Genomic DNA, 26553 nt, shown 5'->3' with positions numbered 1-26553 from the left:
TCATAGGCCAATTTGCAAATTTGATTGCTGACTTTGACTATAGAGGCAATAAGCATACCTCAATTTCCTTCCTTGACCTGCCTGGAGCATTGCCAGCCTCTGAGCCTTCTGCTGTGGAGGCTCTGCCTTATAATGTCTCAATATCCTTGCTGAATTATGTTGTCCCTGAGGAGTCACAGGTTTACAGTGGCCATTTCAGCTCTTCATGCATTGTGTGCCAACCTAAAAATGGTAGAGTTGTCTCTAGCCTCCAAAAGTGCAGATGCCTGTGTGTTATCTCTCTCTTAGAGGTCCTAGAACTACTAAAATTTTCCAAATCACTACACTTCGATGTCCTATATACATAGGCTAGAAAAAGCCTGGTAAACTATTTTTGCCTCCAAAATGTACCACAGTCCAAAAACCTTTTGAGGAGTCCTTTATTAAGAAGCAAGGTATTCCTACTGTTGATTCGGCATTGTCCCGTGTTAATAAAGCATGGATGATTCCCTTATAGGTTGTGCCAGTGTCTCATGGATAACGTTTTGGAGAGTCATTTCAAAACCTTGTTTGTTTGTTTTTTTTCTGGTAGGCCCTGCATTGCAAGTGCAATGGCCGTAATGCTAGTCTGTCAAACATTAGGGCAATGGACTAGATACATGAGATTGGATCCAGTTTCCCTGATCCACTATTTGTGGAGTGCTTAAAGCTCATGTTGGCAGTTGTGAACTATTGCGTAGATGGGTTAGTTGATATCGCCCGTCTTGTTTCCAGCATCTGTATCCTATCTGTGAACATGTGGAGAACTGTTTTGTTGAAATGTTGGGCTGCGGCGCAGGCACGTAAAAAGTATTTGCAGTGCATACCCCTTGATGGACAACTACTCTTTGAGGCTCCCTTGGACACCCTCATTTAGGACGTTACTAGGAGAAGACTCATCTACCCCAAAAGAAGCCTAGACCTTAAGTTGGGAATATTGCCTTCTTGGCCTGGCGCAAAATATGGAGCAGACAGTTCAGAAAAGTTTTGTTTGAATATTGAACATTCGAAGTCTGTAGCTGGAGCTGACTTGTTGCTTGCTATATATGGGTCTCAGACACAACTCATCCCAGAGTTTTTCTTCCCCAAGTCCAACTGTCAACTCCTAGACTAGGCCTCTTTAGTCCAAGAGTTGACCAACTCTTCGCTTCTGCGTAAGAATCATGATCGTTTCCTTCTTTTAGGCAGTTTATTTGCTTCTAAGCCATTCTACAGTCCAACATCCTAACATCGTGTGATAAATTGGTTCATTCTTTAGACAAACTAGTTACGGAGACACCAGGTCAGACACCAGCTGAGTTTGTGTCTGGCTGGTGGCTCAGCAATCCAGTATTGAGGTTGGGGAATTTCTTCCTTCTGATTTTCTTGAAAGATCCTCACTATGTATACCAGTCTGTTAGCCTGGGGAGGAATAATGCAAGAGAGTTGTGCAGGGGACTTGGAGGCCAGAGCAGTCCTATCTCCAAATTAGCATTTTTGCAAGGCTAAACGTCCCAACTAAAAAGTCATCTTGAAAGAATCCAGACAGTTGAGTAACACTACAGCAGTGGCATACATTAACCATCAGGGAAGAACCAGAAGTCTTGCCGTGGCAAGAGAGGTAGAAAGGGTTCTGCTTCTGGCAGAACTTCCTGTTCCAGCTTTGTCTTCGTTTACATTGAGTGTACAATTGATGGCCCCCCTCCATCAAACAGGCTGATTTATGCCTTTGCTTCCCCGACACCTCTCCTCATTTACTTTGCAGGATCCAGATGGAGGGTGTCCATGATACTCTGCTTCAGACTGGTTCAGGCTGATGTGGATCTAATTAGTTCCCTGACAAATGTTCCGTGGAGTCTTCCAGACTGTCAAGATCTTCTTTCCCTGGGACTGATTTACCACCCTGCTTGAGGAACAGGTGCCTCTCTGAATCATCTTTGATTTCAATGTTGTAAAAAGCTAAGATGTCTACTTCCCAAAAGGTTACCATTGTGCATGGAGGAAATACCTTACTTGGTTTTCAGGAAAGACAATGTAATCCAAAGACATACTCAGTGGGATGAATCCTGTCTTTTTTTGCAGTAAAGTCATCAGCATTTGCCACTGAGTTCCATAAAAGGGTCAAATCTTGGCACTTGCAAGCTTGTTTCAGAGTGCAAAATCTGGCACAGCTCTGCATAGAAATCGGACTGCTTCTAGCTTAATTTGTCAAAGCTTAATTGAACAAGCTAAAGTTAGCTGGTGATTGGCTATGTCGAGAATAATAAGTAGTAATAAGTTGTGCCTTTTTTAAGGACAGGTTTCCCGTACAATAATTATTATTGAGTAATTTTTAACGAGGATATTTTTAAGATACCAAATCAATCTATATGACACAGTGTATGCATGTGAAACTTTTTCATGGAGACGTGTGGGCATACGAAATAGTAATTTATTGGTTAACAAACACAAATAATCACATGAAATTAAGATACCGATTGCGTTACATGAACGTCTTGAAAATCAATAAAAACACTTGCAAAAATGGGCGTACCATCCCCTTGACATAATACCACCATGATAACTTCTCGGTAGAAGCAATAACCTTGTGAACTTGACAATTAAACAGAACGTCTGTATTTCACACGTCCAACCGTTACTATACTGCAGGTAAGTAAGTGGTTAACAATGTGAAATAAATTAGACGTTTGTTTTGTCAATAAATGTGGCAACTATGCAAAAAGAAAAATATAATGAAAAATTTGATTCTTTAGAGAAAAATCTATAAGGCGGTTATTGATTCGGGAGAATGGTTATCAATTGTATAATATTCAATACCTCAATTTTTGATAAAACATATCAATATTTGAGAGAACATACAAGATAAAATCAACATGACATAATTACCCATTCCAGGATGGCTACTATTCCTATTGGCTGGTTACCAGAGTTAAGATGGCTGCTGTAGTTTCAAAATGGATACTCTTAAAGAGGATTTGCTTCTTGTGACCTCCAAGTTCTAAGTATTAGGTGTTGAGGAATCTTCATTAATGTAAAGATATGTATTCATGCATGGTGCATGAGTGTCAGTCTGGGAGTGTGTGTATCTCCCAGTGTCCCCCTCAGGATGAATCCCTGAGCTTCCTTCTGAGCTCACTTCCTCTCCATCTTTTTTCTCTCCCTTTTCCTTTTTTCCTCTCCTTTTTCCTGGCATCTTACTTGCCTCTAAAGAACCACCACTCACCACCATAAATATTCAAAGTTGTCTAGTACGTCTAGATGTCATACACTCATCCATACAGTCCATTTAAACATGGTGACCACATTGGGTAATCTTAATAAAGAGGTGTATATTAATTCTACCTGAAAAGTCCTATGGGTGATGCAGCAATAGGACTTTTGTGATTGTCTTTTTTATGGTGGCAGAAGGTGGTTCTGTTTTGTGTTTATTGTCTCCAATTTTTTTACATTAATAAAGTGTGTGTGTTTTTTTTTTTTCCTCTATATTGTTGTTCAGCCCTATATATTTTTTTTAAATATGTCAGTTATACACCGGAGGTTCGAGGTTATGGTCCTTTGGTTTGGTTCTCTTTTTCTGCCATTCGTTTTTTTCATATGCAGTGCATGGGCCATAGAACCCCACTTAATTGAGTGAGGGGGTGGTCCGACTGTGGGCTGTTGTAGAGTACCCAATCACTTATTTTATTGCTTCCTTTTTGAATTGGTCAGTGGTGGCATGTGGCCACGCTGAGCAATGAGATTCTTTCTGAGCCCTGAAGAAATAAAGGATGCCGAAGAGATCGGTGTTCAAATGACCAGACCGCTACATCGGTTAGCATGAGCAGCGGGAGATCATCATCTAGGGAGCCAATTGCAGACATGACTGGCTGGTGGGGAGGGTGTTGTAACTAACGCTTTAACTTTTTTGATAGACTTTCTTTTGTATTGCATGACTGAATTATAAATTGGCTTCTGTTAACAAGTTTTATTTTGCATGCTATTGCAATTTAATGCACATTACTTGTATATTGAGTATTCATCTGTGTCTTATGTTTAATTTACAATATCTGTTGGATTTTTTTCAAGACAAATGTATCCTGATCTGAAAAATAATTTGGTGGAGTTTCGAAAACATCTGATTGAAAGCACTAATGAGATGCTGCCTTTGAAAGTCTGGGAGCTGCAAGGTACATTTTTTTGATTTTCTCCAATATTACAGGGCATTTAACCAGCTTCTACATTTTAACTCTGTGCTGTTACTTGCCAAATCTCAAGTTGCCTTGCAAAGTTACTTACCAGCTGCTTTCTCTATGCCTTCTTGCTGTGCACTACATCTTTTATACAGTGCCATCATTCACTATGCACCAGCGAGAACTGACTGCACTCTGAAACCAGCACTCAATTGTATGTTCCCGCCAGATGTCCCGTATGCAGAGTGTGAGATCTGATAAAGTACTTGACTGTTCACATATTGCCTAGTGTCAAAATTCCATCCTTTCAACGAAAAGTGGCTTAAACAGGACTTGTTAATTCAAGTGATGGATTAAAGTGATTGTAAAGTCTCTGTTATTTTATAGAAAAAAAAAAAAAAAAAAACATGTTATACTTGCATTCTCTGTGCAGTATATTTGCACAGAGCAGCCCGGATCCTCCTCATTCTTGGGTCTCTCTTCGCCTCTCCTTGTCCCTCCCTCCTGTCGAGTGCCCCCACAGCAAGCAGCTTCCTGAGCAGAGTCACGGCTCCCTGTGTCCATTCAGATACGGAGCTGCAGCCCGGCTCTGCCCCGTCCCGTCTATCTCCTGATTAGCTGACTGACATTGACAGCAGCGGGAGCCAATGGCGCCACTGCTGTGTCTCAGCTAATCAGCAGGGAGAGTCTTGGATGGCCGAGACACTCATGGACATTGCTGGAAGGAGATGGGACTCAGGTAAGTGTTAGGGGGTGCTGGAGTGGCTGCTGCACACAGAAGGCTTTTTCTCTTAACGCATAGAATGCATTAAGATAAAAAAAAAAAAACTTCTGACTCCTTTAAAGCCTTGTGCACACTGAGCTTTAAAAATGCTGCATTTAGGGGGGTGTCTGTTTTTTTTCTTTTTTACCTATGTCCATGCACACATAGTGGTTTAGAGGCAGAAAAAAAAGCCAGCCTGTCCAAGAGCAGCTGCGTTTTGGCAGACAAAAAAGGCTTGATGCATGAAAATGTGCATTAATGTCAGGCGCTTTAGCGTGAATTCATTTCAGTGGCCAGAATAAATTATTATGTGGGCTGGGCAAACGCCCTGTGTGCATGGGGCCTAATAAATTTATGGACAGAAATTCAAGGTAGTTGCTTCTGAATACTCCATCTGTAAATAATAATCTTTAATTCTGATGGCACAGATCCTTTTTTTCTTTAGCTGCTAACCGATTGTGTTTGAAAAACCGCTGCACAAATACTGTGTGATTATAAAAAAAATTCCAACCATCAATTTTTTATTCCTTTAAGGCCTCTGCTGAAATATATATGAGGTGTGTCTAAAAAGCTTGTTGAATGGTCCGATACCTCAATAGTAACATGGGCCAGGTGCGCGCATGCACATGGCCATGCAGAGACACGCTGAGAAGTGTCACCTAGCGTGGAGTACACGTGACTGTCGGGGTAAACTTACTGCGGGCAGTCAAACGTAGTCAGTGTGAGAGATGAGGTCACAGTGCAATGGAGCAACGAATAAACATGAAGTTCTGCTACAGATTGGGGAAACCGGCGATTGAGACGCATGAAATGTTGGTAAGTGTTACGGGATGGAAGCATAGGGCTGGACAGTGGATGTTGCTGCACGATAATGTGCCTGTGCACTGTGCGATCCTTGGGCGCCAATTCTTGGTTTAGCGCGGCATACTTGTACTCCGATCATCCACCATACTCCCCTCATCTGGACTCTGGACTTCTTTCTGTTTTCCTGCCTGAAGAGTGTCATGAAAGGCGCACGGTTTGTGGAAGTAGTGGTAATCCAAGAATGTTTGACAGCGGTTCTGCAATTCTTTAGAAAAGAGGCCTTTGACAGTTTCCAGAAGCTTTATGAACGTTGCCAAATCGCGTTTTATTTTGAAAGTCAATAAAAGTAATTTGTATCGTTTGTTTTGTTTGTTTTCTGATACTATTTACCAAACTTTTTAGACACATCTCGTGTATATAGAATGTTTGGGGGTTCTAAGTAATTTTCGAGCAAAAAAAAAATAGATTTTTACATGTGTGTGAGAAGTGTCAGAATTGGCCCAATAGGGAAGCGGTTATTCTATGCAAATTTTAAAAGCAGTTCAGCTAAAAGCATATATGCTATGAGGTCCGTGTAAACAGTGTTTAGCATTCAAAGTTTCACAGCGGTTTTGATTAGAACAAAATTGTACGGTGTGCTCTGTAAGTGCCTAAACATATCAAACATATGAACTGTTTGCAAAGTAATTAAAAATAGGCGTTACCCTTACAAACATACAAGTGCGTCAAAATGACAAATCAAATAATTGCATCACATATGCATATAATCATACTGTCAAAGTCCAAAATATGTGTATACACTTACCAGACCTATGCGGCCAACAAAGCAGCTTGCAGGCACTAAGAATAACCTCCCAGGAGGAGAAGGAACTGGAACCAATCTGCTCATGACGTCCACTGTTGGCTCTCATTCAAGCCCCCCCGCCAGAACACTCTAATCATCACTTTCTGCAATTGGCTAACAGCGATGATCGGGCGTCGGTCGGCTGGTGCTTTTCCAGCATGTTCATCCTACAGAAGCTGGCCAAATGCCCGACTTCTGTCGGACAGACCAACATACACACGGGCCAAATGTTAGCCAGTTTTTTCTTATCTGGCCATTGTCTCCCGACATTTGGCCCGTGTATACCTGGCCTAACTGACACTTTGTGGGAACTGACTAACTGCCACATCACCAGTGACACAAATTCAGTGGTCAGTGCTAATAATATGCACTGTCACTGTACTAATGACACTGGCTGGGAAGGGGTGAACATCTATAAGGGCAATCAAGGGGTTAATTGCATGCCTAACAATGTGTAATGTGTGCTGCCTATTACTACAGGTTGATTTTGTTTATTTTCCCTGCAGGGAAAAGGAAAAAAAAGGGATCATTCCCTCTGCACAGAGCCCTGTATTGATTGTCAACACAGAGCCCTGGGCTGCGATTTGACACAGCTGATCAGCAGGTCCCGGCCATGAATCATTGGCTGGGATCTGCTGACAGTCTCCTGCTGTCTCAAATCACAGGGGAGTAGGTTGGTGAGGGCATGCACCCGAAACCCTAAGCCTGGACTCGCACTTTAGCGATGCGTGAACCGTCGCAGTTCCAGCGCGGGTTCCCGCGTTGCATCTCTCGCGCAGGCAGTTCACACTGCCTTCTGTGAACCGCTGTGGGTGTCAACCCCTAGATCAGTTCTCAGATCGTTGTGCGAACTGTGGATTCAGACAGGAATCAAATCGCATGGGTATAAACCCCCATGCGATCTGATTCCAGTGCGGGAAAGAAAAAGGACCTGCACCTTTTTTCTGCAAATCCAATGCGAGTTCAGCTATACAGTTTGCATGGCTGAACTCTCATTACACAGACATCGCATGTGATTGTCACAGCAGTGCGGGTGCGAATCACATGCGATGTCTGTGTTCGCTATAGTGTGAACCCAGGCTAAAGCAGGCAGTGACCTACACCTCTACTGTGACGGGTCGGCAAGTGGTTAATTACCCATGGTATTTGTAATATGCAGCATGGGGGGGGGGGTTAATGCATTGGCACTGATCACGGCCGCCTGGTGTGTTAGTCACACACACACACATCTTAGAAGCTGATTACCTGCGCTGTGCCCCCCTTCCTCTAGTAAATTGTCCCGCCTAGGGCATCCGTCCCTTTAGCCCCCCCCCCCCCCCCCCCCCCCCCGTACCAGCCCTGATGAGCAGATTGGTTCCAAGTCAAAGAGAGTAGAAACAGATTTGTGTGGATTTCCCACTCGCATCCCATTCACAGCTCCAGAGGGCTGTTGAGCTTGTGTGTAACCCTGGAAGTTGCAAGGCAAACAGACTATAGAGTTTCATTTGAGATCCCTTCCCCCTTACAAAAAAATTAGGAGTGGTTTGATGAAATTATAGCAAAGTACTAACTGAAAAAGGAAGTCTTAAAGGAAAACCAGGAGGAATCCACAACTGCTAATTGGAGCCAGAGGAGTTATTATACAGTGCCATTTGACCCACTTAGAAATAAGGGGTCATACATTTCTGGTGAGTGTGGTTTTGGAGGGGAGCACATGTGGAATCACCATATCTGCATTGAAAGAGCACATTCATACTGCACTTTTTAAAGATTGCTGGTTAGAGACCATTCTAAGGACTCTTTTATATGCCATTCACTGTGGAATAAGTCTCACAATTAAAAAACGTATAATTGAGTGCATTTATTTTATTTTTTCTGGAGGGGTTTTGTAGTCCACTATCCCAACATTAGTGTGTGTGTTTTTTTTTTAATATATTTTTACTTGTATTTTAACAGTTTACACTTTAAACGTGGGGGAGGTGCATCGTAGTCTACTAATATAGGAGTGCATGATTGAAAATACATAGTCGCTAATCTTTTCACTATGAGGGCTGGCATTTGAGGTTTTGATCACCACTGAAGAGGGAGGTGTTTTGTAGTTCACAATATCAGATTTATACATTTTAAATCCACACCACCAGTCTGGTAACATAGCAGCAACACACCCCTATTTAGTTAGTCATTACATTACCTTGAGGTAGATCATTGGGTGACGGCTGCTACTACATATTCATCTTATTATTCCATAGGACAGAATTGCTTTTAATGTATAACTGAAAATGTAAAACAAAGATTTGTTCAATGAAACCGTCAGCAAATCTGATGATACTACTGAAAGTAGAACCTTAATGAGGAGATTGTTTTGATATTGATGTCAAACTTGTCCTATTAAGACACGGCTGAGGGGTTCATTTTGCAGGGGAATTTTCCCCTTAGCATAGTGAATTTGGTTGGCTTCACCAGAAGAAGATTAAAGTTTTGGAATGGCCCAGCCAGAGCCCAGACCTGAATCCTATTGAAAATCTGTGGGGTGATCTGAAGAGGGCTGTGCACAGGAGATGCCCTCGCAATCTGACAGATTTGGCATGTTTTTGCAAAGAGGAGAGGGCAAATATTGCCAAGTCAAGATGTTCCATGTGATGGACTCATACCCCAAAATGCTGAGTGCTGTAATAAAATCAAAAGGTGCTTCAACAAGGTATTAAAGGGTGTGCACACTTATGCAACTGTATTATTTCATTTTTTTTATTTTTACTTCCCTCCACCTAAAAGATTTCAGTTTGTTTTTCAATTGAGTTGTACAGTTTATAGGTCACATTAAATGTGGAAAAAGTTCTGAACTGATTTATCTTTGCCTCATTTTTTATTTACATTGCAGAAACCTGACATTTTAACAGGGGTGTGTAGACTTTATATATCCACTGTATCTATGCTTTTAGTATTTTCTAACAAATATAATTCATTAAGGTAACACTTAGTAATCACCTAAGGAACTGCATGCTAATTAGTTCAAGCAGATAACTTGTCTTAGTTGTGTGTGTTTTTTCTATTCTGCTGATATTAAAAGGCCTATTTTATGCTTTCAAGTTTCACTCTGCAGTTTACTTGTTTATAATCAAACACTTTTTATTTGTGTTTATTTAACCAATTCCCGACTTTGGGCTTTTTTCACACACCAAATGCAAGTCGTCATTGTACACAGGACATGTGTAGCACTTTCAGGTGTACGTTTATAAAACTGAGAAGTTTTTTTCTCAGTTAAGTTCTCGGCAGTTCTCAGAGGAAAATTTATCTCCTCTGCAGCCGGTTTATGAAACTGAGAATTTCGGTTCTCAGAGGGAGAACAGAGGAGAAGTGTTTCCTCTGAAAACTGCTGAGATCAGTGTAAAAGTGGGTGGGCTGCCTGTAATCTCGTGAGATATTGTGAGATTACAGTGCAGCCGAGTTCAAAAAGTGAAACAAAATTTTAAAAGAACATGTAATTACATGTTTTCATTTCAAACATGATAACTAAGAAAAAAAAAAAAAAATATTATATATATATATATATATATATATATATATATATATATATATATATATATATATATATATATATATATATATATATATAATTGACAAGTGTGTGTATATACACATACATATATACACACACACACACAGTATATAACTATATATATAATATAAAATGAATGTGTGTACACCAGATTCTCCACCTCTGAGCTGGTGAATCTGGAAGGGAGATATTTCAGTGTAACGGCTGTGAGATCTTCAGATCTCACTTTTATAAACTGGCCGTTTGTGACAGAACTGTACTATGATGAGAAGCGGAGAACATGTTCTCTGCTCCTTATTTCGGCTATATAAACCGGTACACCCCAGAGATCAGCCGTGATCCTGAGGATCACAGCTGATCTCTGTTTTATAAACGGACGCCGATGTCGTTCTGCCCTGCTCCCCCCTCCTAGTACACAGTAATTTGGCTCTGAGATTTATAGCTGTGTACACAGAGAAGGTCTGAAAAGCTGCAGCTGTCAAAAAAAGAAGTCAGTCAATATTTATCAACAAGCTGCTCAGACTATACAAAGATACAAAGTAACAGAGGGGTTGCTTTACTAACTGCAAATCCACTTTGCACTACTAATACACTTGGAAGTGCAGTCGCTGTAGATATGAGGGGAAGCTCTGCAGATTTTTTTCATCCAATCATGTGCAAGCTTAAATGCTGTTTTTTATTTTCCTTGTATGCCCCCCCAGATCTACAGCGACTGCACTTTCAAGTGCACTTGTAGTGCAAAGTGGATTTGCCTTTAGTAAATAACCCCTATAATGTTACATTTGTATCTTTTTCTGTTCATCTGCAGAGCAAAGGGATAACCTTAGATCTGCAGATGATATATGGGTAAAGCAAGCTGACAAGTTTAAAAAAAAAAAAGTTTCTCTGTTTAAACCTTTATTAACCCTAACTCACATGGTGTGAAATAACCCTTAAATTAGTCTAATCAGCCCTAATTACCCCTATATTCTCTATTCAATTATTATTGTCCTGCTAATTTGCCTTTTTTTGGCTCTTTTATTACCATTATTATTCTAACTTTTTGTATTTGTTCGCTAATATTTTTTCCCAATTTACATGTATTTACACGTTTCACATTTTTAAAAAAAAGTGCAAAATTGAACAATTGAAATATTTTTGATTGACATTTTATTTCATTTGTATTTCATTTTATTTCATTTGTAAATAATTTTTTTAATGTTTCAATGTCATTTTTAAACCAAGCAAATTACAGAATAAAATGTTCACTTTTTACCTACACTAACACTGGTCAAAAAAAATGTGTGTCTTGTTTAGTTCTGTTACGTTTAATTGTCTAAGGACTTCATCACAGGTCCCAGAACACTGCGGGACATTCACAAAGCACACATGTGCACAGGGGAGCCGCCAGGGCTTCACTGTTGGTTTCCCTTAGGTAAGATGCTGGCGTCTGGACCTAAAGCTGATTGTTAAATCTGCTTAGGTGAGGATCACACTGGATCCCTGGCCAGGTAAGTGTCCTTATATTAAAAGTCAGCAGCTACCGTATTTAGGAATATCTGATTGCCTTGGGGCTCAGGAAGGATATTTTTCATTGTTGAAGTAAATTTGGACCATGCTTTATAAGGGTTTTTTATTATATGCAGTGGCTTCAGAGTTTTGTGTATGCAGGTTTTTTCTCTTATTTTTTTTTTTGACTAAACATTATAGACTTTAGGCCTCATTCACACAGGCATACTTGGACGTACATCTGTGGGAGGTTTGTGTTTGCCAACATGGGGGAGTAAAGCTATTCCATGCATCCACGTGCAGACAGTTCCATTCATGTCATTGAGATGCAGCAGTTGCGTGGAAACAGCCGCTGCAGCTAATATATGTGGATGCATGTCCCTGAACTCGCACTGTCTGTGTTGGGGATATGCACTCGCTTCGACCAGTTGACATGAATAAGACTGCCTGCACCAGGATACACAGAACACCTGTGCGTCCCATGCGGGCAAACACAGCCTTCACATGGGTGGGCTCTTAAGTATGTCTGTGTAAGCGAGGCCTTATTCAGCCTGACTAACTTTGTAAATGTCGCATAATCTCACAAACCAGCAATTAATGCTTCTTTCTTGCCTCCTATTTTACAAATACAACCTGGATACAGCACCTTGTTCATTCACTTTTTCATTGCATTGCAAATATTGGATACTTTTCTCCTTCATGTTTCTAATAGTTGGTCTGAGTTATTAATACCCTGTTTATTTTGCTTTTCTTCCTCCAAGTGCTGTTTTCTCCATTTTTTTTCTAGATGTTTGTTCTGGAGGTATGTCATTGAAATATTAAGGGAATTATTCTTTATTAGGCTTTTCTGGCAATGTTGTTTGACAATCCCTGTTGACTTTAATGGCACTTACTACTAGAACTGTCACTTCACTCTATATAAAACAGCCCCCTAAGTGTCTGGGAAGATAAAATATATGTCTCCCCAAAGCACACTGCAGACTTGGGTTGCTGTGGCAACCTCATATTCCAGCAATTACAAAACAGTGATTTTTAACGCTAGAGAAAGCAAACATTTTTTTTCTCTCTTTAAAAAGAGCACAAAATACTCAAGAGGCAGTTGTAGCATTATGTGAGTTAAACTCCCATTAACTCGTAGGGGGAAAATCTTGTAGATCATATGTCATTGTACATTTTATGTCAACGTCTTACAGGTCAGACCTTCATCAGTGTGCCAGTATTAAATCTGTTTACATCATGACATGGGGTGTCTTTATAAACAAAAAAAACAAAAAATTGTATGGTTGGCAGAGCTCATGGGCATACTTCTTTCCTATGATACTGAGCTCCATTTAGTGGCCATAATGCAGTATTTTCACCATCCACACATTCATTTTGCAAAGGATATAGCCTCAGAACATTAGATTTCCCTTCATTTGCTAAGAACTAATTTAAACGCAGTTTCGATGGACGAACAATTATGCAATTTTTTTTTTTTTTTTAACACACTTTTAATCCTTTTGTTTGCACAGTTGCTGTCAAAATCGGAAGTTATAATTTTATTAGTATTCCTAAATAAATAGCCCAAAAATAACCTATAAGAATGTGTTTCTTTCACTAAACAAAGAAATGAGCATATGAATGTTATGCTATTAAAAACAAAATCAGAGTGCTTCTTACTGTATCAGTAGATGCATTTTGTTTTTTGTTTTTTTGAAAGCATCTACTGTGTGCCCTGGAGATCCCCCACATTTAGGAGCTCTGCATATGCAGATGCAAAAGTTTAGGTCTAGTTCAGGAATATGGTATGTCATGCCATACCTCTCATAACCAATTAAAAGCTATAATCTGTCATTTTTATTGTAGCATGCTGCTGTTGCTGCCAAGTACTTGATTTGCTTCCAGATTTTACAGTTGCATATTGTGATCAAGAGCTTCTTTCACATAAACAAAAAATAGGTGCTGAAAATTTGAGGAGTCTTCTATTGGGCACATGTGTCACTTTGGCTAGTTTTCCATAAAGAAAGGCTCAATTTAATATAGGGATTAAAGGTATTTTTTGAAGTCATCATTTCTGCAAACATTCTCTGTTAATTACTCAATATGGGGTTCAAGCACAAGTGTTTGTCACAATCTGGTCAAGATATAGGCTCCCTCTGGCATAATCAAAGTTACACTTTCCATTGGCACCAATGGGGGAAATATATTGTAAGGATCCATCTACAGAGAGCATTTTATTTGACCATATTGGATAATCATTTACCTAATGTACTATTTACCTAGGATCTAATACAGTGTAGATCTAATGCAGTAACTTATGCAGTAACTGTCTATGAATGAAACTAGCTTGGAGTTATAACTTTTCTAAGGCCGACCATCACATAATTATAACACTGTTAAGCAGTAGATTTTTAATGTGTTATATGTACTAATGAAAACTGAGGAATGTAATCACTACTCATGAACTTTTTGTGCTGAAATTATGAATATTCTAAAGGCTGGATTTTTTTGTAGCTCTATATGAAGGGAACAGAGCTGTGTTAAGGCATTGGGGGGATCAGAGCAAACATCCTGTCGGTGAGCTCCTAATTCTTTGCCTGCGTTCAATACTTTCCTCTCTTATACACAAATGAAACAAGAGGCTGATCACACCCATGTTACAAGTGACTATTCAAGACTGGAATGTTTAAAGGGTGCTGTCAGAAACTGACATGGTTCAACAGACTGTTTAAATATTGCTCCTGTATTATAGAATATACTGTAATGCCCCGTACACACGGTCGGACTTTGTTCGGACATTCCGACAACAAAATCCTAGGATTTTTTCCGACGGATGTTGGCTCAAACTTGTCTTGCATACACACGGTCACACAAAGTTGTCGGAAAATCCGTTCGTTCTAAACGCGATGACATAACACGTACGTTGGGACTATAAACGGGGCAGTGGCCAATAGCTTTCATCTCTTTATTTAATCTGAGCACGCGTGGCACTTTGTTCGTCGGATTTGTGTACACACGATCAAAATTTCTGACAACGGATTTTGTTGTCGGAAAATTTTATATCCTGCTCTCAAACTTTGTGTGTCGGAAAATCCGATGGAAAATGTGTGATGGAGCCTAGACACGGTCAGAATTTCCGACAACAAGGTCCTATCGCACATTTTCCATCGGAAAATCCGACCGTGTGTACGGGGCATAAGAATAGTATATAGTAGTATAATATAACACCACCTGAAATACTAATTACCCACAGTCTGATTAAAATAATACTTGATTTGCACTACCCCTATTGTAATTGCCAAAAATAAAGTTAAAAAATAGGCACTAGCTATGGGGGTGAGTGGCATGAATATTATGCATAGCATAAACTATGTAAAAGGAGTGCGTTTATGTAGCAGATTCAAATTGCTGCTACAAAACAGCTTGGGTGGTATGATGCAACAGTTTGTATATGAGAAAGAAAGAGAAGATCTCTTCTTACATTGCGCTCTTGATAATGATGGAAAACGCTCCCCTCTTCTCCTGTATCCTGATCATGTAAGGTATCATTTCATCACACAAAGATAGGTTTTTCATTTTTCCTTGGTCGGTGCCTGACCTGATAGGTCTTCTCTTTTTTTCTGCTAATTTACAAACCTGTGCACCTGCCGCCTTACTGACTTGGGGCCCAGGCTGCAGCATTTAGATAGCTATGATCCCACTAAAACTTGAAGTATCTTGGACAATCATTCATAGCAATAATTTTTTTTTCACAAAAAAGTTAAGTGGACACAATGTTATGAAGATACTTCTTTAGTTTAATGTTAGTAAATAATTTAGTATCCTTCGTATCATATTTTTGGGAAGTGTTGCAATACAAAATGCTCTTTTGGGATCTTTATATAATAAAAGGCAATAGGTAAAAAAAAAGAAAAGAAAAGTAATATACTGCCATGTAACCTTTTTAAAATTCAATGATTATCATTTCAGTGTTTCCATTTTGTTGTCTTATTTTATAATTTGAATAGTGGAATCTGATGCAAACTCTATACCCCCAGTACAAATGTGAAAACTAGACTAACCAAAACTTTTAATGTCATAGTGTTGAATGATACCTAACAGCCTTCTACATTACCACACTTTTTGTATGCAGGACCTGGATGAACCTGCAAAATATACACACAAAGACCCTTTTGAGGGCCCTTTTAATCTCTGGCATGTAGCTGGCTCTAGCATGTATTGAATGTAAGGACTTCATGAATTTGTGCTATATATTTTTTTTTTTTAACCATCAATTTGTTATTGTCATATTCTCACTGTAATTGTCTAGAGCCCATTGTTGGCTTGTAACTGACTGAGGGGTTTATTAACTAAAGGCAAATCCAGTTTGCACTACAAGTGTACCGAAAGTGCACCTGGAAGTTCAGTCGCTTTAGATATGGGGGGAAGCTCTGCTGATTTTATCATCCAATCATGTACAAGCAAAAATGCTGTTTTTTTTAAATTTTGCCTGCATGTCCCCCTTAGATTTACAATGACTGCACTTCCAATTGTACTTGTAGTGCAAAGTGGATTTGCCTTTAGTAAATAAACCCCAGTATGTCATCACTTCTCAGTAGTAAATGTAATGCTTTTCTCTACTTTCTGAAACACAACTGACTCTATGCTGATCAACTTCAGAATTAATTGTTTTCATTTTGCTTGTGTTTGCAGAGCTCTGCCAAGTTTTGCATACAATCACAATACAACATAGTATTTTCTAGCTTCTATTTTTATAGAAGGAAAATAAAGTATTGATGGCCTTATTAACCATTTGCTTACTGGGCACTTAAACCCCCATCCTGCCCAGGCCAATTTTCAGCTTTCAGCGCTGTCACAATTTGAATGACAATTGTGCGGTCGTGCTACACTGTACCCAAATGAAATTTTTATCATTTTTTTCACACAAATATAGCTTTCTTTTGGTGGTATTTAATCACTACTGGGGTTTTTATTTTATTCTAAACAAGCAAAAAAACATGGAAAAAGTTGAAAAAAAAAAAAACATGTTTCATAGCTTGTTATAAAATTTTGCTAACAGGTAATTTTTCTCCTTCATTGATATGCGCTGATAGGCTGCACTGGTGGGCGCTGATAGGCTGCACTGGTGGGCGCTGATAGGCTGCACTGGTGGGCGCTGATAAGGCGGCACTGACGCCCACTGATGAATGAATGAATGAATGAAGGATTTGTAGAGCGCTGCAAATGCGAACTGAATCGCCTCAAAGCGCTAGAAATGCGTTCTCTGTTGCCAGCTCTTAGAAAAGGAAGGTCTTTAGTTTTTTCCTGAAGGCCTGATGGTTTTCTTCCATGCGGATGTGGGTCAGAAGAGCGTTCCATAGTCGAGGTCCTTAGACTGCGAATCTTCGTTCTCCCTTTGCTTTGTAGCGATATTTGGGCATGATGAGGAGGTTTTGGTTAGCTGATCGAAGGCTGCGATTCGCTGTGTAGTGTTTTATTTTCTCCTGGAGATATAGCGGAGCGTTTCCTTTGTATGCATTTGTGGGTGAGGCAGAGGGTCTTGAAAGTGATTCGATTCTTTACGGTTAGCCAGTGTAGGCACTTTAGGGATGGTGAAATAGATTCCCAGGGTTTTTTTCCTGTTAACAGTCTTGCCGCCGTGTTTTGCTGATAAGGCGGCACTGACGGCCACTGATAAGGCGGCACTGACGGCCACTGATAAGGCGGCACTGACGGCCACTGATAAGGCGGCACTGACGGCCACTGATAAGGCGGCACTGACGGCCACTGATAAGGCGGCACCGATGGGCCCTGATAGGTGGCACTGATAGGTACCACTTATAGGTGGCATTGATGGGCAGCACTGGTGATGAGGCACTGATGGGCAGCACTGGTGATGAGGCACTGATTAGTGACATTGATAGGTGGCACTGATGGGGCCCTGATAGGTGGCACTGATGGGCACTGGTAGGTGGCACAGGTGAGCATAGATGAGGCGGAGGCTGCTCTCCTCCTTGAACGGGACCGATATCCCTCTAACAGCTGCTGGTGATCGGCTTTTTTTTTTTTTTTCTCTAGCGTGAGGAGAAAAAATAGCCGATTACCGGCTCTGTTTACATTACATGATCAGATGTCATTGGTTGACAGCTGATCACGTGGTAAGGGGTCGGGATTGACTCCTTACTCCGATCTGTGATCAGGCGAGTCTCATTGACTCGCTGATCTAAGAGCACACCATGCACGCCCTGCAGGCCACTCAAGCACAGGATGACGTCTATTGACGCCCTCCTGGCAAAGTAGGTCTGCGTTGTAGCCGTCATTCGCCTATAGCATGGATCTGAAGGGGTTAAGAGTTGATGGTTTAGCCGAGAATTGATGCCTTGTTCACTTGTAGTATGATCTTTTATACTTGTATAGAGGAATACTGTAGTCATATTTTCTATTTGATGAGATGCAATTTCCACAGTATTTCTGTAAGTTTAGTTTGGTTGGCTGCTGCACTTTCAAAATGTAAATCTTCTAAATGTCTTTCAGTTGGGTTAGAGGAATGTGAAGCAACTAGTGTATAAATATCACTCTCCTTACCTCATGCTGTTCTCCCCTTGATTTCCCATGTAATTCTGTTGATAAAAACACACTACAGGCAGAAGAAGTTGAAGCACAAAAACAGTTAAAGGTGTGCACAGCGCAAAATATTTAAAATGAAAATGGTTCAAGCAAGTATGCCATTCGAACCAAACCCATTGCTGCTGAAACCATTTAACTAGATTTATCCTTCAAAACGTTTTTTAAAGCGCTGGATTTTTTTTTAATTAAAATAAATGACATTACACTTTATACATTATGTTTGCCTGCTCTGTGCAAAAATATTCAGCATAACGTGCAACAAGGTAAAACGCCCTCTCCCTATTTAACTCTAGTCATGGCTGCCCCAGCATTCCGGTGCAGGCAAAGTCTTTTTGAGTGTAGTCCAAGGTTGCAGAGTCTCGGATGGAGGAGCCCATTTTTATGGGGGATCCCGATGAGTTGGTGTCCTGAAAGTGGACCACAGGTCCCAGCAGACTCCTGTGATAGTTTCCGCTCTCTTGTCCGCTCCACTTCCGGGACCCGGACCTGTGCCCTTTTATATCTCACAGGGAGGAAGGCCTGACCCCAAAAAGCCAGTAATTATCAGGGGAGGGACGCAAAAAATATTAACCCCGGTGCGCGCCGCAGACCAGGGAGCGCGGACAACGTACAGTCACGTTGTTTCGAACAGCCGGGCTGCCCTGCCGCAATATATGTGCAGTGGGTGGTCAGGAACTGGTTGGTTAAGGTAATGTTGAAATTGATGGCACCAACTCTTTTCAAAAAAGTTGGGATAGGGCAACAAAAAGCTAATACAAACAAGAAAGACCTGAGAGACCATTTTGCCACTAATTAGGTTAATTGGCAGCAGAATACTAACGTAATTGGGTATAAAAAGTGCAACTTAGATTGTAGAGGTTTCCCAATCCTGTGAAAAACCTAATCTAAAAATTGGGGAACAATTTCAGAATAATGTTCCTCAAAGTAAAATTACTAAGACTTTTGATATTATGTTTTGTAGATGATATATTTAAAGATTCAGAGAATCTGGAGAAATCTCTGTGCAAAAGGGACAAGGCTTAAATGCAATATTGGATGCCCGTGATCTTTGGGTCCTCAGACGACACTGCATTTTAAAAATGGGCATGTTTTTGTGATAGACATCACTGCATGGGCAGTGTCTTTGAACACCGTTCGCTGTGCCATCCAAAAATGCAAGGTAAAGCTCTGTCATGCAAAAAAGAAGCCATATCTGAACATGACTCGGAAATGCCACCCTCTTCTCTGGGCCAATGCTCATTAAAAATGGTCTGTTGAAATGTTTTTTAAATCACTTTATTAGTCTTCTTTTTCACTGAAGAGCCTTGCAGTACACATGAAATGTTGCTTACTGAAGATGCTGTGGTTAAGGTTTAAGGGTTAAAGATAAATAAGCTTAAGCTAATAGCATTCTGGGGGGGCATTAATAAAGTGTCTGAGACAAACTTTGTCTTAGAGTGGTTGTAAACCTTCCATATACCCAGTGAAGTAACTGGCCTCAGGTGATACAGAGATAAAACAAATCCTTCTACATAAGTTGTACCTGTTTATCTGTAGTCTTCTCTCCTCTACATAAGTTTTAACTTTGGAAAATACATTTTTTTTTCTGTCAGAAAATACCTTATACAGCCCACTTCCCGTTTTTTCTCTGGTAAAAAGCCTAGGGATTAGGACATCATGAACAGCTCTCTCTCTCTCCCTCTCTCTCTCTCTCACTTTTGTGAGAGTTTGCCATTAAGGGAGGGGGGATGAGTCATATGAGGGCCAATGAGAGCTGCAGAGCTGGAGGTGTGCCTCTGTGTAAATTCAGGAACAGCTGCTCGCAGTTAAAATGCTTGCAGCCAGACTCATTGGAGGGAGATTTTTGCAGCATATTTGGCAAGTACAGAATCACAGTATATATAAAATATGCAAAGTGGTTGGAGGGAAGCTTTAGAATGGCAAAGATGTTTTTATTACAAATTATGCGAGCAGACTGCAGTTCCTCTTTAAGCCTAAAAAAAGCACCTGGTAGAAGAGAGACCAGAACAAGAGCAGTTGATTAAAACCATCCGACCTGACATCATAAGTATCAAGGATTTAATATATTAGCTTAGTAGATCAAGAGGAATTACTCTTGTAATGCTTGGACTTTACCTTCAAAGCAGTTTGAAAAAGCTGCTTATTCATTCTGTGTGTGATCTTAAAGGAGTTGTAAACCCTCAAGGTTTTTCACCTCAATGCATTCTGTGCATTCTGTGCATTAAGGTGAAAAACCTTCTGCGCTGCAGCTGTCCCCTCCCAGAGCCCCCCCCCCCTTTTCTTACCTGAACCTGATCGTTCCAGCGACAAGCATAAGCCCTGCAGCACCAGCCTCTGTCTCGGGTCCTCATTGGATAGATTGATAACAGCAGGAGCCATTGGCTCCCACTGCTGTCAATCAAATCCAGTGACATGGGAGCCGGGGGTGGGGCCAAATCCTGCTGTCTGGGTCAATGGATTAATGTAGGTCACCAATAGGGCACTTTGAAAACAATTGTTTTCTATGTGCCTCGTTCACACCAAGATGTGTGTTGTGATGTGCAGTATGCTGCCCTGTGGATAAAAGCAGCATGTTTGCATCTTTCTGCAACATGCTAAATGGCATTGCATGTCACTGCACGGTGGTTCAATGCACTGTTCTGCTGTGCAGTGACATGAGTGAAGTGTCACTATGTGACATTTCAAATAAAATTGAAGAAAAAAAAGCAGTGAGATGCGCTGAAATGCACTAGCCTGCTGATAAAAATGCTTAGCCTTCTAGGTAAAGTAGACATCTGAGACCTGTCCTATTTATGTCAAAGCGAATTTGACGCTGGAAAATAATCTGAATTTTAGCAAACTGGAATCTGTAGGTATTCAGAGATATTAAAGCCTATAGAAAACTGTATCTGGGACTTGGTCATAAATGTGGTGACATCCCAGCAACCACCCCTTGGACTGGACAGTTGGTCAGAGGGTCTCTGTCAACATCCCCTTGATGTGAAGAAAAGTGGATTTTAACCGCATTGTTACAGCTCTCGTGTACATCAAGCAAAAGACCTGTCAAGTTATGAGAGCCAATAGATCACTATACTCTGGGACTGAAACCTGCTGAAACAGGACTTGCAAGTATTTTTTTTTTTTTTTTTTTCGACCCTTTATCTTCTGTGCTGGTAGTTTTTTGTTTCTTTGTAATATAATTTTTTTTTTTTTGTACATATTTTATTTGCACCATTTTTTACCTTTTTCATAGCTTTAACAGTTTTAAAAATATAGTTTAAATTACCTTTGCTGACGCAAACTAAACGAATCCCTGCGCTACTGTAGTGCGCTACTGTAGTGTAAATTTCTGAATATACCGGTCTGTGGTGACAGTGTGTGTACAGACATTTATTTTTCATAATTGTTGTTGCTAAGCTTGTAAAATGTTCCTGCTTCGGTAAAGCAGGTGGGAGCAGTTTATAGGGTTAATTGCTTAATTAACTTAACCTAGTGACAATCACTGTTTGGCCCTTAAATTTTAGTCCAGCAAGCTTCAAAATCTTTGTGCAGGGCACAGCTGAGAGTGTTGCATAAGTGACAGCACGGGATGAGGTTGACCAATCCTTTGTCGTGAATTGGTGAGAAGGGCAATGGTCTGGCTCTGCGTTTCACCACAAATACCACTTTTAAAATTCTTTACGTTTGTCTATCTAAGTAATATTTGTAGTAGCCCACAGCCTTCGGTTATATTTAGACCTTCACAAACAACTAGATAATTGTTTTCTGTGGGGCAATTCAGAAAGTCCTGATTTAAGACACTTTCGTAAAAGTCTAGTGTACTACCGTAATTTACTTATACACACTTAGGCCTCATTTGCACTGTAAAACCTGTATTAATGCGCATTTAGAGGGTATTTCTAAATGCATACGAATGCATGTCATTATTTTTCAATAGTGCCATTCACACTCTGAGTTTACCTTCATGTAGGTGCATTGGGTTTAGCTGCGTTAGAAAAAAAGGATTCTGTTCAGGATCTGATAAAACACTCTAAATGCAACTGCAGTAGTTGTTTGGTGCAAAATTTTATATGTTCCTTTCGACAGAAGTCAATTTACAGTCAACTTATGTCAAACAGGAGTGCACACTCTAATTGAAATTTAGCCAGTCTCGAAGAGACTTTCGATCAGTGTATGGCCAGCTTTATACTAATACTGTAGTCAGCACAGTGCAGTTTAATAACTAGCAAAAAAATTTTCTGCCCGATAGAACTATTCCATATTCTAAATCTAGCCCTCAAGTAGAGCAACCTAAACATCAGCACTTGAATGCTTTAATTTTATTATCAAATGAAGGCTCGGCACAAATATGATTGCTTTGCATAATTGCTGTCAAATGAGGTGCATTCTACTTTCTTCTCTGACATTGTGGTGATATTCTTTGCCAGATATTGAAACTGCCACTTTGTAATGGCGACAGCAAGCTAAGCATGGCAAGTTCTCTGCCATAGAGCCTCATCGTGCACTTAAAGGGGTTGTAAACCTTTTATAGTGCAATAGCCCCCCAAAGCCCCCCTTTTACTTACCATGAACCTGATCGTTCCACAGACGGGGATGAGCACAGCAGCTCCAGCTGCTAACTCAGGTCCTCATTGGATAAATTAAAAGCAGCAGGAGCCATTGGCTCCCGCTGCTGTCAAGCAAATCCAGTGACATGGGAGCCGGGGGGCGGGCGCACCCGCACGAGTGCCCCTATGGAATGCGGCTCTTTGTGGGGCACTCGAGAAGAGGAGAAGCCAGGAGCGCTGCTGAGGGACCCCAGAAGAGGAGGATCAGGACTGTTCTGTGCAAAACCCTAGCACAGAGGAAGCAAGTATGACATGTTTGTTTAAAAAAAAAAAAAAAAAAAAAAAAAAAAAAAAAGGAACCTTTACAACCCCATTTAAGAGTTGTAAAAAAAATGGTGAGTATATCAAAGTAGCAAACCAGAGTACAAAAAAAGTTTTAACCATTTTGGCTAGAACTGCTCTTTACGCGATTACGCTCCAGAGTCGAATTAACATCTCAGCTTTTGGGGCATATTTCTGCAATAAATGTACTACTTGCAGTAAAAACCTGGATGTTTTGTAAGTGCACATATGATGAAAAAACACAAACTGAGGTTACCTTCAGTAAAAACTACATATCACAGTCAACCAGTTAAAGATTTATGCAAATCTTGACTTTTTCCTTTAAAAGCCAAACTTTACTCCCATCTCAACCTACCTCCATATTGGTTGTTTAATATGACCAGTGACCTCACTAATCATTAAAGAGGAGTCTCCAGCCAAATACTGTAGCCGCTGACTTTTAATATAAGGCCACTTACCTGCCCCTGGAACCAGCGCTATCCTCACCCAAGCCGATTCTTCAATCAGCTACAGATGCAGGAGCCAGCATCTTCACTAAGGGAAACTGGCAGTGAAGCCTTACAGCTTCCCAGATGGCTCCCAACTGCACATGCATGAGCCGTGCTGCACTTTGTGATTGGTCCCGCTGTCACACACATCACAGGTCCCAGAGGACTAAGGGAGGAGGAGGGGGGCCATATTCCCCCTCACAGATCGCCATGGTGATCTGCCCAAAAGTGGGGAAATTGGTACCTGTCAAAACCAGGAAACCGCTTGCCCTCCATCTCAAAAGAAAGTGTCAAGAGTAAAGGAGGAGGGGGAAGGAAGAGCGGAACTTCCCCTTTTGGGTGAAGTTCTGTTTTAAGTAGTCAGGAAATATAGACATAATAGGTTCAACTGCCTATTATCTTTGGAATTTTTTAGCATTTTGACGTTCAGCTTTTAGTAATGTTAACTTTTTCATTTATTTTGATTTTAGCTGCCAGGGTTTGTGACCAACCTTTTTTAGTTTTGATAAACTAGGTAAGAGTTAAGACTTTTTTTAAAAAAAATTTCCGCTGTCTGTGTACCATTGGAGAAGCTTCCATTCATTGCCTGTCCCAAAGATAAAACAGAAACTTAGGGGATTTCCTCTCTAAAACATTTGTTTCTGGAACCTTTTGTTCAGTGGACAACTCTAAAATTTTAGTGTTTTCCCAACTGGGACACCAACAGCCATAAAAACTTGACCGAATCTAACCTTTCTCCACTCCGAAAAAGATTTTTGCATGGAGATGCACACTAACCAAAATACATAACAGAGCACTTGCAGTATTATAGTGTTTAATTGCAGTTTTGTTAAATGCCATATGACAGATCTAAAGTCCAACAGGTACAAGCCACAGCAAAAAATGGGACAAACGAGCTGACGCGTTTCACACTTAACAGTGCTTAGTCATAGCTGCTGCGGCAGCTATGACTAAGCACTGTTAAGTGTGAAACGCGTTAGCTTGTTTGTTGCTGTGGCTTGTATCTGTTGGACTTTTTACTAACAAAGGCTATATTCCAGAGTGCGGCTGTCCAGAATTTCCTTTTTCCCTCATGTTGCTATATGCTTAGCTGACACCTGGTGTTCCAGTTACGAGGAGAGTTCTATATCCACATTTCCACCTGGAGCGGTGATCCCTTTCCCTTCCCCCATATGAAGATAAACTTGCCAGTGGAAAATGTGTGTTTGTTTTTGTTCTTTGTTTTTTTTAGCTTGAACTTTTTTGCTGGCATATGAATCTTTCTTGTTCTGTATTGTAAATCTGGCATTGATTTGTGTCAGCTGAAGTACAGCCCCAGATGTTGGTGTAAAGATATGATTACCTTTTGACTTCTTGTTTACAGCATATTTGCTCCTTAAACTAATCCAATGCTTTACAGACATTAGCAATTGTATATGAGGTATAATGGGCTAATATACCAAAAAAAGCCATTTTGTCTTTGAAAAGATGTCAAACATTTCTTAACCCATTACACTCTAAAACTCAAAAGCTAGATAACTGATAAAGTATAGGTTCCCCAACCAAAATAATTATTGTGTTACATTCTTCCTATTTTTTAACCTGTAGCCAGTGGGTAGGTTCCACGTTTCGCAGTGACATGGTCATTCGTGTCAGCAGTCCTGGAGGTTGTGTGTGAATTGGATGCATAGGAAGGGGCATGGGTGTGATCTTTTGACAGCTGCTGTTAGTATGCTTCCACATTATGACAATTGTTGCGTGTTAGCCTAGAGCGAGTATGATTATTATATTATGAACTGTATGAGGAGTTGGACAAAACAACTCTACTGTAAAGTATCAAAGACGCTTGGCCATTTTGAAGGCCACGTATAGACAGCAGACCTCTACTAAGCTTGGCTCCCTGTCTGATTTTGTGTGCTTGTTCCTGGGCCAAATGCCGTTTAGATGCACAGTGTGCTACTAGTAATTATGCTTTGCTTTAATGCATAAAGAATGTGTATGTTAATCCAGTAAAATTGTTTTAACTGCTACATACTTTTGCAGTCAAATATAATGTGGAAACTATGAAAATAAATTCTTAGCTAACAGCTAGATGCAATTAAATGCCATTTTTTTAAAAATCATATTGCAGCAATTATACCAGTGATGTTCACTTTGCAGTTACGGATATGAATGTTTGTCAGGAGATCTCAAACGAGCTTGTTGGCAATCCTAAATTCATAATACATCTGTGGAAAACTGTAAGTCTGTAATACTCTATGATTGCTTAGCTCCAAGTTCTCATAATGAACATATATCTATGCTCGCCTAATTTCACAAGCTGTCAGAAAGCTGCAGGTAAAGTCCGTATGACATCAAATAAATTTTCTGCTCCTTAAAACAGACATCAAAGGCCTTTTTTTTTTTTTTTAAGAAATAAGCTTCTCCTACTGTGGACAGTATGTTCCCATTTAGAAGATTTAGTATAAAAGTGTGCTTGTTGGAATTTAATATGTAATACATTGTTGTCTCTAGTTAATTGCAAGGATGTGTCAGAAATCATGTGAAATGTGCTCTGCAGTAGCTGCTATGAGCAATCTGTTTAATTGATGCAAAGAACACTACCATTTTTGTTAATTTTTCTCAAGTCTGTTTAGTTGCACATTTTTCTTAGTGCCAATGTGTGTTTTTTTTTTTTTTCAGATTTGAGTTTTCAAGCTGCCTCCAAAATTTCCTCCACTCCTCCTTATGAAGCTTTAAAAGTTTTGCGTGATATGTGCCAGAACTTCCCTATCAAAGCAAGGTAAGAAAAAATTAAATCGGAACTTGCTGCTGTGTTAAAGAACCACATGAGGCAACAGAAATCATTCAATGACCTGCTAATGTTGTGCAGTAAGTGTTGTAACTATAATAGTCTGATAGTCTACTTAATTAAATCACCTTGTACCAATATAGCTGAACCATTCTAATTGTGCTGCATGGTGTGACTCAGCTTCTTGTCACTTGATTCTGTGCTTCAAAATATCTCTTTAAATTTCTTAATAAAATAATAAA

The 26553-nt window shown here is 40.1% G+C and overlaps 1 protein-coding gene across 2 annotated transcripts in view; it reads left to right on the top strand.

The window, feature by feature from the left end:
* UGGT2 (UDP-glucose glycoprotein glucosyltransferase 2) overlaps positions 1 to 26553 on the top strand; it is a 670166-nt gene that overhangs the window by 45477 nt on the left and 598136 nt on the right. For both annotated transcript variants that reach the window (XM_073614383.1, XM_073614382.1), the window contains exons 8-9: positions 4063 to 4163; positions 26203 to 26302. In XM_073614383.1, the coding sequence (XP_073470484.1) occupies positions 4063 to 4163; positions 26203 to 26302 (201 nt within the window). The remainder of the gene's footprint in view (positions 1 to 4062; positions 4164 to 26202; positions 26303 to 26553) is intronic.

This window comes from Aquarana catesbeiana, linkage group LG02 (genome assembly GCF_042186555.1).
Source record: "Aquarana catesbeiana isolate 2022-GZ linkage group LG02, ASM4218655v1, whole genome shotgun sequence".
Taxonomy (NCBI): Eukaryota; Metazoa; Chordata; class Amphibia; order Anura; family Ranidae; genus Aquarana; species Aquarana catesbeiana.
Note: the sequence above shows the minus strand (reverse complement) of the source record. Positions and strands in the feature narration are given on the sequence as shown.